Source organism: Lepisma saccharinum, chromosome 30, assembly GCF_977018435.1.
Source record: "Lepisma saccharinum chromosome 30, izLepSacc3.1, whole genome shotgun sequence".
NCBI lineage: Eukaryota > Metazoa > Arthropoda > Insecta > Zygentoma > Lepismatidae > Lepisma > Lepisma saccharinum.
In genome coordinates this window covers 43,766,603-43,779,755 of record NC_139258.1, presented here as the reverse complement: position 1 = coordinate 43,779,755, position 13,153 = coordinate 43,766,603, and the positions used below count along the sequence as shown (strand labels likewise).

General features: G+C 36.6%; 1 protein-coding gene across 4 annotated transcripts in view; it reads left to right on the top strand.

Moving 5' to 3' along the window:
• LOC145981815 (uncharacterized) overlaps nucleotides 1-11,999 on the top strand; it is a 239,341-nt gene extending 227,342 nt beyond the window's left edge. For all 4 annotated transcript variants that reach the window (XM_083115248.1, XM_083115247.1, XM_083115246.1 and 1 more), the window contains exon 8: nucleotides 11,012-11,999. In XM_083115248.1, the coding sequence (XP_082971374.1) occupies nucleotides 11,012-11,127 (116 nt within the window). In that variant the 3' untranslated portion in view covers nucleotides 11,128-11,999. The remainder of the gene's footprint in view (nucleotides 1-11,011) is intronic.
• Nucleotides 12,000-13,153: the final 1,154 nt, after the last annotated feature.

Sequence of the window (13,153 nt, the reverse complement as noted above, 5' to 3'; positions counted from 1 at the left end):
GATATCTGTATTACTTTCGAAGTTACGGGGTGTCAAAAATTATCGACGTATAAACAGGCAAAAACATGGAACCACCCAATTTCATGACAACGCATAACGTTAAACCAATAATATCATTACCATTATGTTTTGGACTAAAGAGTGCAACAAGAATACCTGCTCCAACTTCAAATCCGCTTATTTTTTTTAATTCGAAAGGGGATCATGTGTCATACCGAAATAACGTGAAATGTTCTGAAATATCACATTTTCAAATCCTTTTTAAGGGATTTTTATTCGTTTTTGAGTGTCTGCATAATATAAAATTACGTACTTAATCATGGTTCTCCTGAACTCGAAAACTGTCAAAGATGTTTGATGTGTTACTTATCCCTATTCCCATTTGAATAAAGGTTAAATCAAATATGTCGAATCCAATATGGCGGACGGGGTATCTAACATGCCTCGGAGATGAAGCACTTTATCTCCTAATACCGCATATGGCTACATTAATGGTCGATGTTTCAACTCGAACAGAAAATGTAAATTTTCAATAAAACTTCAAAAGAGCGAACTTCGAGTCTATATATCGAAAATTAACAGACTATGACTGGGTAAATCTATGCGATATTGAGGATGTCAATACACTAACTAATACGTTCTATGATATTTTATATAATATTTTGAATGACTGCGTACCACTGAAACGCATCAAGGTACCTAAATATCCTGTGTGGTTCAATGGTGACATTATTAGGAAAATAATGTCAAAATTATATCATTACAAAAAGTGGGAAAAGGTCATTGCAACGCAGAGTATCATGAAGGGAAATACAAGAATCTTAGGAAAGAGATAAAGAAAGGGCTAACAGCAGCGTACAAAATGTACATCCGTGAGACGGAGGAAAACATAAGGTTAAATGTAAATGATGTATGGACGTATATTAGAAATAAGAAGAAGGATTCAGGTAGTAATACTTTTGAATACAACAATAAAATCTTACACAATGGGCACGATATTGTAAATGCATTTACTACCTACTTTCTATCGGTGTACAAAGATGCTTCACAGTACTCTATAGTTGAATCAGTTAAGTGCGAAATCGGAGTGCTTTCCCAACTCGATATATCGCATATCGAATTGAATGATAACGAGGAAGCAATTAAAATTTTGAAAGCCAAAAAAGCAGTGAGGATGTACATCATTCCTCCCTATGTGGTCAAGGGGTGCGCTGAACCGCAAATAAAACCATTGAGTATAATATTGAATAACATTTCAGAACATCACAACTTCCCATCAAAATGGAAAATCACTAAAGTTAATCCCTTCCCAAAAAATGCAAATGCAAAGAACGTTGATTGCTTTAGGCCAGTGTAAATTCTCTCAGTTTTTTACAAAGTGTTTGAAAAAATACTGTACGAGAGAATAATGGCCAACGTACTACGACCGGCTATATCTCCCATGTAACATGGTTTTATATTGCTAATATAATCCTTGCCGAATTTGCACATTCTGGGGTGCCGTAGGGATCCAATTTGGGCCCACTCATTTTCTTATTCTTTATTAATGACCTCCCGAAATATTTTACGAAATCACATTGACTTATATTTGCTGAATATGTAAAAATATTTAGAACAATTTGCTCTGACGAAGACAGCTTTGACTTGCAGGCAGACGTAAATAGATTACTACAATGGAGCGAAAATAATAGACTTTCATTTAATCTTGATACATGTTAGGTAATGTCTATAACAAACGCTGAAATAAAAATAAACTTCCAGTGTCAGATGGGAGGAAAACAAATAGCTAAGGTCACTAAATTCACGGATCTTGGTGTCACGTATGACGCAAATCTATGTTTTAAAGAGCATATGCATCATATCGTTAACCAAGCATATAAGAAATTAGGATTGATAAAAATATGTGGGGAAGATCTAGAAAGTACATCAATATTAATAATATTGTATGTCTCCCTAGTACGCTCACTCGTAGAATATGCATCGGTATTATGGCAGCCCTTGGACAAAAAAAAAAAAAAAAACATATGAGGGAAATAGAAATGATTCAGTCCAAGTTCTTGAGGTTCATAAAGTATAGAGAAGACAAAGTATATCCTAAATTCAATCCGTACTCTGAGCTTGTATCGCAGTTTAACATTGAAAAAATTGAAGAAAAGTTTAATCTTAATTTGATGAGCACGTTATATACAATTGCAAATAACAAAATAGACTCTATGGGATTAGTATCTGCATTACAATATCATGTATCTCAAATGAGAAGAAGGCCGAAACCCGGTTTGTTTCATGTACCAAAATCTAGAACAAATTATGTAAATATATCTCCGATGTGGAAAATGGGTAAAACTTATAATGAAGTAGTAGCAAATGATCCGAGCGTTGATATAAACAGTCTATTTCAATCATTCAAAAGAGTCCTACTGGCTCAGTGGAGAAAGGGGTGAGGGGTTCGTCTGTATAGGAATTAGTGAAACAATTCATGTTATGCACAGATATATGTAATACATATATATAATGCACAAAATGTATGCATGTCTCAATGGAACAATGTTCTGTGGCATCATTCGTTAAATAAATAAATAAATATATAATATCTGGAGAAAATATATGGGTGGTTTCCGACTTTTGGATTGGATTGGAGATAATTTATACAGGGATTGTTTAGAATTATCTTTGTCGTTAAATTGTGTTTATTTTTTCGGATGTAGCGTCAACAAATTCTGTGATATGGATGTCTCACCTCGCATTGACTCTTGTCCCTCACGGCCAGACAGACGGAAGGTCCGATAGAGATGTGTTTACCTACTATCTGTTAGGTCTATGAGATTTTTGAATTTGTAGATATGAGACACTGATCGTTCATACGGGCTGATGGACTTGGACATAAACACTTTACACATTCGCTAATCAGTGTCCAAAAAGGAATGTAAAATAACCCACAAATATAATATAAAAATAATATGGCAATAAATATCGTGTTTAGTAACTTTACAGAAAATCATGAAAAATAAAGTTAGATATTACACAGCCTTTACCCAGTCAGAACCTTATTTTTTAATATATATTAAACATAAATTGTCTGTTGTGATAAATGTGAGGTAAAAGGTAAAGTTCCCCGTGCAGATAGCACCGTGCCATAAAGGCACATTTAGGGGATAACTCGATCTCGGCCATTTGGAGGTGATGTGATCAGCAGCACGCTGCCACCGCCTTTACCCCTCAGGGTTGGCCCCAGGTAGCAATAGATTTGAAACTGTGTGAGCCCAGACCCGCTTTATGCGGGGACAAGGCCGGGAAAAATTCCGAAAGTATATCATGCCCCACCCGGAAATCGAACCCTGGTCACACGCTTGGCAGTTAGACGTCCTGAGGAAAATAACTGCCATTAATTTTTTATCACATCATTCGTAGCATATATTTTGTAATATCAACTTTATAATAAAAGATGTATGTATTTCGACGTTCACAAGATGGGACGTTTGACTTCCAATATACCTGCATCACACGATGCAGTTCAATGTGATTCCAGCGAAGGAACTCAAGGTCGAAATGGAGCTGTGGACATGCTGTGAGCAACTTCCACAATTGTTCTCTGGGGCTGCTGTGTTTTTATCAACAACGAAACACAAGACATTAGGTTCCAAGCATGTGTGTGGGTATCACGAATCGAGGCATTGCAATCTGAACTTCTAACCTGTCACGTTTCTCCTTTCCTTCTCAAGTCACAAGGCAGCTGATTCTGATATGCTTACGTCACGGGGAACGACCTACGCTTTTTATTCACGTCTGCTGAAAGGTTTTTGGAAACTATGAATTAAGTTAATGAGAAGCGGAAAATTGAAGGATCGTTTTTGTGATTGGGTGCTTGTTTATTTACTCATCATTGTTTATATGCACAATTAGCTGAATTGATTGTATGATTGATTTGGTGTTTTAAGTCAACTTTATGCACACTTACGCTAATCGGGACTGGATCTACAGTTTAAAGTGGGATCCGAACCACTATGTGCCAGGGACCCCTTGATGACAAGGCGACGACTCTGCCACTGCGCCATCGAGGAGGCCTCACAATTAACTGAACAGCGACGAGAGGATAACGGTGTATAAAAAGTGAAAATAAAGGGCAGGGAATAAAGCGTCAGCGGCACTATCTCGGCAGTCGCCTGAATAGACTCAAGAAGACAACGAGAACTCTTTAGGCTGTCGTGAGATGTGAAGCAGTGACCACCCAAATATAAATACGTATATCCTTTACCGAGAAAAATGAAAAACGTAATACAACTGATAGCGAGTGGTTGAAGCTGCAATCAAGGTTCCCCGGGACAGATTCCACATTAAACTGTAATTCCAAACACGGTTAAAAATATATGCTAACTAACTTACTCTATTTTATTTACACATACACTGAGGAATTTACGTAGGGGCTTCGCCGATAGGACGTTGGTCTTGTAAATATAGGTTCCAGAATTTGATTTCTTATGGGGTCACGTTTCAAGTTGTCCTTGTCGCACTTTGAATTTGTAGCTCCAGTTCGGTCAGATCGGGCAAAAAGTGGACGTAAACTTCCGCTCGGTTCGGTCAAAAATAATATGAAATACTGGGAAAATACATCTGCAAGAGTGAAAGAGCAGCATTAGGCTTCTTACTAATTTTCTGGAAGCGCCATTGAATTCATGGCAGAAATAGACGTTATTTAATTTCGTTCACATTAAGACGATCCGATTTTATGATGTTATTTATCTAATTTTTTTTATTTATCTAAATTTAATTTTCCTTCGATTTCTTCCACACTTTTACGTCAACCATAAAACTTTACGTTATTTTACAGAATGAAATATTCAATGTTTGTTTCGTATGCTCAGAATATAGTATAAAAATTTGGAGCTTAACTTCGGGGGGGGGGGGGGGGGTGTGGAGCAGAATATTTTCTTTTTTGCAGCTCATAGAAATATCATCCAGGAATATTTTGATAAATAGGTGTAACATTTGCAAAATCATAAAATTACTGATTACTTTAGTCCTCGGGTTTCAGGAGTTTAACAAAAGTACCATTATCTCGTGATAAACCAAAAAACATTGGGATCAAGTGTCTCCTATGCCCCTGCTAAGTTACGCCTATGGTTGCTGCACATAAATGCGTCGCTGGAAACCCTTAACAGTTTGAAGAATCAATGATTCCTTCCTAGTAGGCTGCAACAATGATGAATAAATTGAAACGGGACGGTGCAGGGTACAGGTATCTGGATAACTTAGTGGTAGCAACGGTCGTATTTGACTGTCTCTAAGTCATCGAGCAACTTGGCAACAATATTAAACGTACAATGGCATTGTTACATTCAAAAAGGCATATGTGAAAAAATATAAATTCTATTCACATTTTTACATCACATAAATTGGTATTGAATTTAATTGATAGTATTTATGTGCAGAGAATGTTCTGAGAAGGTTCAAATTCAATAGCCCCCTTCAGGAATACCGAACAAATTTGGTTCTTCATCCCAATGTCACAGTGAATTACTGTAAACAAAAAAATAAGGAAAATAAAGGATGAATCAAAAAGGGAATCCGTAAAAGAAAAATCGCGGAACTCACGCCCTGAGTTAATTTTAAGGTACCAGGGCATAAGAAAATACCTCCGAAAGTATGGTGTTCCCCCATTTTTCCTTCTGATAATTCTAAACCCCTCAAAATACTCGGTCATCTGTAAAAGTAAAGGTTGAACAATGTTCCGCAACCTTCTTGTCCTCGCAGAATACCATAAATTATCCAGTACTGAACACGGCACATCATAAAATTTATTTATCTAAAAAAAATACATTACGGCACTGTTGATATAAATTAAAAGTTTAGGAATGAGTTACAATATAATCAGTTAAAAATACTACTACTACTACTACTATGTGAGAGTGTCGCCCCCCTATCCCTCGCTTCTATCCGGCCCTCTGGATTACTTCCTACTTTCATCCCTCAATCTCTCCTTTCACCTCACCCTGGGTGCCAAGCGAGCAGATTATATTTGCGCCGGATTTACAAAAAGGGGGGGTTTCACATAACAATTTATATTTGTATGTCCCTGGTTCGTTTACACATATACAGCAAGTGAATATACAACTGGTTAAATGGACAGTACCGTAGTTCTTGAAATCATAACATTCTCGTAGGATATATTGATTTATTATACGTAGTTATATATATACATATTTTACAGAGCGTTTCCATGAGTGTCTTGCATAGACCAAATTACCAAATCTCTAAATCAATATATTTGCGCACCTATGGCATAACCATCGGCACTTCCCTTACCACCGAGTTAGCAAAACTATCTCGGTGGGCCTATCCTCAGCTTAAATGATATTCCGTTACAAATGCGTTTCCTTACGCCTTCTCTCTTTCTTTTGGGCATCAATTAATCAAATACGGAAATATCCACATAATCAAAGCTTTTTCTAAAAGGGGACTTGGGACAGCAACAGGGGCTGGCATAACCAGATGCTACATTATTATATCCAGTCTAGCCACCATAAGTGGACTAAACTTGAGGAGACGTTCCTCTTTCGTCGATCTATGGGGAAACACTGTTTTTTTGCTAAAGCCCACTGGCTCTTTTTATAGTCGGGGTAAACGTCCGTGGACGTGGACCCCGTAGCGTTGGAAAATTCCACTGCCAACGGTCTTTTGTAAGACAGCTAGCTCCCCCAACCGGGGAGGTAAAAAACAGGGGAATCTAACATCCAGCAAAGCACAATCCAATAATATACACTTACATGCAATAATAACATAAAAGTACACTCCTGGAAACATATTAGTTAACCCTACACCTTGTAGCTGGCCAGCAATTAATTATTACAATATACCAAAACCAGTAATGGTCAATCCGACCGTTACAACTACTACTACTACTACTACTAATACTAATAATAATAATACAATTCACTGCACTCATACGTACTTTTCCTATTATTATTATTATTATTATTATTATTATTGAAACGATTCACGCAGCTGATTATATGGATCCGAAACGCCTGTAGAGATTATGTATGTGTAAAAACAAACTGGCCCTTGCCATCAAGGGGCGTCTTATTTAAGTCATGACAATGACAGAGCGAAAAATACAAACATAAGAAAACAAATTTGTAAAGTAAAAAGTCAAGTGCTTCCCTGTGCATTGCACCATGCCATGAAGGAGTAAAGTGCGTGTGGAGTTTGGACCCTACACTTTCTTGATCACGGTCGAAAGTGGGGGTGAAGTGATCAGCACCAGGTCCATGGTCGCCAAAAGTTTTCTCCAGGTGCCCACTTTATACAACCCTGGGTGGACGCCGGAACCGCTTGAACAGGTGGAAAATATACTAGTTCTCCCCCGCTGGGGATCGAACCCGGGTCTCTCGCATGGTAGTCAAATTAAATAATTTACATTCAATTTGTTACTACAGACAAAAGTTCGCAGCACACCTTGTGGAGGAACACCGGTTGCCAAACATAGATTTAGATAGAGGCCAATGGCGCCAAATAATAAGAATTAAAAGTATTTCAGAAATCGAATTCAAGAAAGCTGTGGGGTAAAAAGTGACCTTCAGCCAGACACTGTCTCAACTTCTCCTGACGAGCGCCGATACACCTTGAATATCTTGGCCTTTGACCGGGAGGTGATTCTCCGGTACCCACAAGGTCTACACGGAAAGAAATCGTGTGTATGCGCTCCCCCTCTCACCGCACCACCACCCGAAACCTCCCCCCTTACTCCACTTCCCCCCGGGTACCGACAAGGGCGATAAAACCAGAGCGTGTGGGTGTGTAACGCGGGCGCGATTTTTCTGCCACCTGGTGTGGAAAATAGTAAGCTCATCCCACACGTTGCACTGAAATTTGCCACCCTGTGGGGACACGTGAAAAACAAATTTGCCAAAGTAAGGATGCTATCCATCAGGTTCTTGCATGTATTTCCTATTAGGTAATTCCATTATCGATTCTCAAAAATTCAAGGGCAGTGATCCGAGGCTTCTAAATGTATTTTCGTAACGATTTCCTTGTGGGGACCGGATTTTGGTCCCCACAAGTCGGTGCGGTCCCCACAAGGTGGATTCACAACTGACGAGTGTCCCCATAAGGTAGCATCTGCAAAAGCACACACACACACACACACACACACACACACACACACACACACACACACACACACACACACACACACACACACACACACACACACACACATAAAAATCAAATAAGGTAAAAGGAAACACTCACCGGACAGTAGGAAAATTCAAAATTTTCACTAATTTATAGCATCATCGGTGTGAGAAGAAACAGAAGACGGAACCGGTGAGTGTTTCCTTTTACCTTATTTGATTTATATATATATATATATATATATATATATATATATATATATATATATATATAAGAGAGAGATACATAAAATTGTTTATTTTGTTCTTCCGCCTGCAAGCCAATACCCATTCGAAACAAAATTCTTCTTTTTTTAACAGGAAACCCAAAATACTTGATATTCGTTCCTTTCGTCTTTTTGTAATGATTGCTACAGCTGTAAAAGGCACAGTTAGGCATATTTTCTTTCGCAATGCACTTAGATTCTTCTCACTAGAAGTGAAACGAAGACAACAAAAAAGAAACACCAGTTCAATGGTCTACAGAAAAGAACAAACCCGGAAACTCCACTTGTCACCCTCTGAAAAGCACCCCTTCTCCTGGCTGTGGCCACTATGTTGACGTCAGAGCTGTGAGGTATGGCTGAGAGCCATGCACGTGCATCCACCTGTTTGTCGTTCCACCATGGGGTGGACTGGGGCTCCCTGAACTGGTGACTAAGATTTAACATACGATTTACTTTAAATTCTCTCCTTGACAATGTAGTGAGAAACTTTACTTTAAATTATATGTGCAGTAGTTTCAATTCCCATTTAGGTTTGTTACTCTCTCTCTCACTCTCTCACTCACTCTCTCACTCACTCACTCACTCTCTCTATCTCTCTTTATCTAAAAAAAAACAACTGCCCATAGGATTCCGCATAGTATACACAACAATACCCGAGAACAATTCACGTTACCCGATCTGAAGTTGGAATAAACTTTCCTGCCCGAACCTAGCTCGGGCAACCTGCTTAACGTTACACATTGCAACCCCGAACACAGCTCTGGTAACATGCTTGTAACTCAATTTATAAAATCGAAACGCCCACTTAAGGGGTTAAAGAAACTTTGAATATGTACACAATTTAGTGTTGGCATGTATTTTCTTATTTTACATCACTCCATTTTGAATATGTGTAAATCATGTGTTTTACATGAAAGTTGTACATGTTATATGTACAAAAAGAATAATATTAGGAATGCATTTATCATGTATTTTCTGCCATTCGGAAATATAATTTGTGTATTCGTTTTTCCATTATTAAGTAATGAAATACTTTAACAACGACTTCTACTCCCTTTTTGTGTAATTTACGAGGATGATAATGTCTTTGAGACTACCACTACTACTAATAATAGTCATAATGTCATTATTATTATTGGTACGTTCATTCTGGTCCTTGCCCCCCAGACAAAAGTTCGTGGTTGTGCATGTGTATGGGTGTTGAAATGCGGTAATATGCAGTGTTGAAAGAGAGGAAACATCTTGTGGCCTTGAATTTTTTTGAAAATTTGCCTTCAAACCCGGGAATTTTATCATGGTCCTAGAGTAGCCACCCTGTGTAAACACCTTAAAAACTGCGCAAGAGGACTTGTAGCTTTAGAAAAATTGGACTAATGTGTTCAATAACGTGTTCAAAATCTGACACTGTTGCATTTACTTCTTAAGATTGGTTTCCAAGAGACACATGCCGCTTCCGTCTGAAAGCTCTCTTCCTCTTCTATACTGTCCTGGGAATCTCTGGAACAAGGCCACATGTTACATTAGAGAAGTGGAGAAAGCTTTCGGGTGGAGCGAAGCAATACATGCTGCTGTAAGCGGTTAGTAGCTGAACCATGCAATTATGTTCCCTCACACGTTCATTGGTGGAGTTACTGTCTTCTCGAGTTACTACTTCTGCAGACCCTTGTTTTCTTTTGCTCGCTGGAGAGATTCCTGGGACAAAGTATAGAAGATGAACAGAGCTTTCAGATGGAAGCATCACATCTCTCTTGGAAACCAATCTTAAAAAATAAATGCAATTTTTCGAACTGACTCAACACGCCAATCTGTACGTGTCACTCCAACTGACCCTTGTTCTCAATACCATGCTTTGTAGCACCTCGTCAGTTGTGGTGAATGTTTTCCTTTATACTATAGTGGGCCATGTCATCACTTAGCTTTGAAATCCCTGTGCAGATTGTGTCCTGTCCCTTTCGCTTCAATCTGCAAGCTCACGTCAATTCTGATGATCTATTTCACATTCACTTATAAGAATTCTTGCTGGTAAAAGACAAGCAATGTTTTGGTTTCTAACAGTAACAGAAATACAGATATTATGTTCATTTGTTAAATGTTAAATATTACCAAATTATGTTTTAATTAATATACATATATTACCACTTGAGAATACATTTTCAAGAAAATTTCTTAGAACATTTATAATAGGCATTTTAATATTTTATAGGCCTCAAGCTACCATGCAAAAGAGTTTTCTTGAGTTTCGCTCTTTCACAATGGAGCGGGAAAAAAGGTGAAAATACTTGATTGTCTAGTGCCATAATGGTGCTTCCTAGAAGAAAAATGCACAGAATATTTTTTGTGGAGAATTGAATGTAATTAATTTTTGTCAGTCTCTTTTGATGTAAAATTCTTTCCAAGCAAGATATTTGCAAAAAAACTGGTTTGAGACTCACATTTTTCCAAGATGGCGGCCAAATGCCGCAGGGGTACAAAATTAGTATGTTGTTAAGAACACACTTAGGAAGAATAAAATTTGTTACAGCAAAATTTGGAAATTCGATTTTATCATCTGGGAAATATGTTGTTACCTCACATTTCAGTTCTCTCAATTTCACATATTTTTCTTCTTCTTTCCAGATAAAATTGTTCACCTATACAAACATTTTATTAGAGAAGCAGAGAAACAACCGAAGAAGTATATACAAAGGCTTAGGTGGGATGCTAGTAATAAACAGCTTGTGCCACTAACATAAATTATGAATAAACAGCTTGTGCCACTGACATAAACTATGTCCTTGCATTGAATTATGATGAAGGTTGATAAGCAGAACTATGGGAATAACGAACATATCATGTAGCATGTTAAACTTTTTATATGTTTTTTTGATACATGTACAATTATATTTGAGGATGTTTAGTGTTTTTTTTAACAGTTTCTGATGTATGAATTGACCATATATGTCCGAAAATTTATTTATTTATTCAACCAAGATTTTGAATGTACATAACTCTTGTAAAAAGTTGATGAAGTCTTACTTCTTGTAAAAAGTGTGACTGGTTGAAAAGAAAAGCCAAATGTGATATTTTACTTGTAAGAAACATGAATTTAGTCAATGTAATTGACACAAGTGCCAATCAGCAGGTTAAGGTTGTTATTTTCCTTTTTATGAAAGACATTTTCTGTTCCTTCCACCTGCTTATAATTTCTAAGTTTTGTTAATTTTTTTAATAATTATGCGAGTTATATTTTGCTTATTTCTTGTGTTCTAAATTTACTTTTTTTTCTTGGAGAAAGTAACTCCATTATATTTGTTTTTGTTTTTGTGTATGATGATAATGTATGAATAGGACATACAATTTATTTTTATACCATTTATCATAGTATTAATACCACTTACTGCACATGATGATGACATTTTCTTACTCCCTTTTGTTGTTTTATTACTTGTTAGCCAAGTTCAATGTCCATGGTCATACTTGTCTCTTTTTTTAATGTAAGAAAATAAGTTTTATTGGAAAAATTATATTTTGTTAATCTTTGTCTATATTTTTGTTTCTTTTGCCTTAAAATCTGAATTCCAAATTATCTTTGTGTCCTACAATTTTGTGTTTACACTTTGCACTGCAAAGCTCATTGTGCAGATTTTAGCTGAAATTTAAAATTATGAAATAGTATTATGTTGTTAATTTTGTAATACTTATGCCTTATTAAAGAATCTTTTTTAGAACCTTTATTTCATACTTTTCACTATTGAAATACTGTTGAGTGTGTGTAAAGAAATACTTTTATGTGAACTCAATCCTCATGGTGAGTGCTATCCTGCATTTCAAGGTGCTCCTCACCATGAGGATTGAGTTCACATAAAGGTGTTTTCAGTCTTGTACAGTTGCTAGTGGATAAGTTGCCCATCCATGTTTATATTCGTTTTTATTCTACATCTGAAGGAATGGAATGGAGATGCATGTTGGCATTATTATTTTAATTTCTAACTCACATTGGAGAAAATATGGTTAAAACATGTTGATGGGAAGTTGATAGAATGCTTCATTCTGGGCCATTTATTTTGTATTTATTCATATTTCCCCGATTTGAGCTAATTTTCCAAGGGGGAAATATTCGAAAAATCTAAATTTCACTATTTTTATATCATAAAAATAATTTTTTTTTATCAAAGTTCAACTAGTCATTTTTATAGGGAAAAATTTCCCACGAGCCTAAATCAGTATATTTTTAAGCATACATTTACAATTACAGTAGAGCGTCGATTATCCGAACGTCGGTCAACCGAACGACCGCTTAACCGAACTGTGTACTCGCTCACTTTCAGATATCTGTAATGAAAAAAGTACGTGACTTAGCTGCTCGTAAGCATGTAGGCTTGCTTAGACAGACCAAAATAAAGGATTTTTTTAAACGTTAATTTTGTGTACTGTGTGTATTGTTCATGCAAAATGCGTATGTAATATGTACATATTTTTGTTTAATAAACTGTACTACATACTATATATTCCTACTAAAGTTGCCTTTGTACGTTACTTTGTAATACATACTTAAAGAGATGCCTGTTTTTATGAATAAATTTACTGTACAGTACTTCTTTTTGGCAAATAAACATGTACAGTTCGATTATCCGAACAAACCAGTTTTCCGAACACCCATGTCCCCCAATTACTTCGGATAATCGACGCTCTACTGTATTATATTATTTAAGAGAAATAGATGTGTTGATAGTGATTTATTTTACAGTGCAGTGCAGTATATATATAATTATTTCTTAA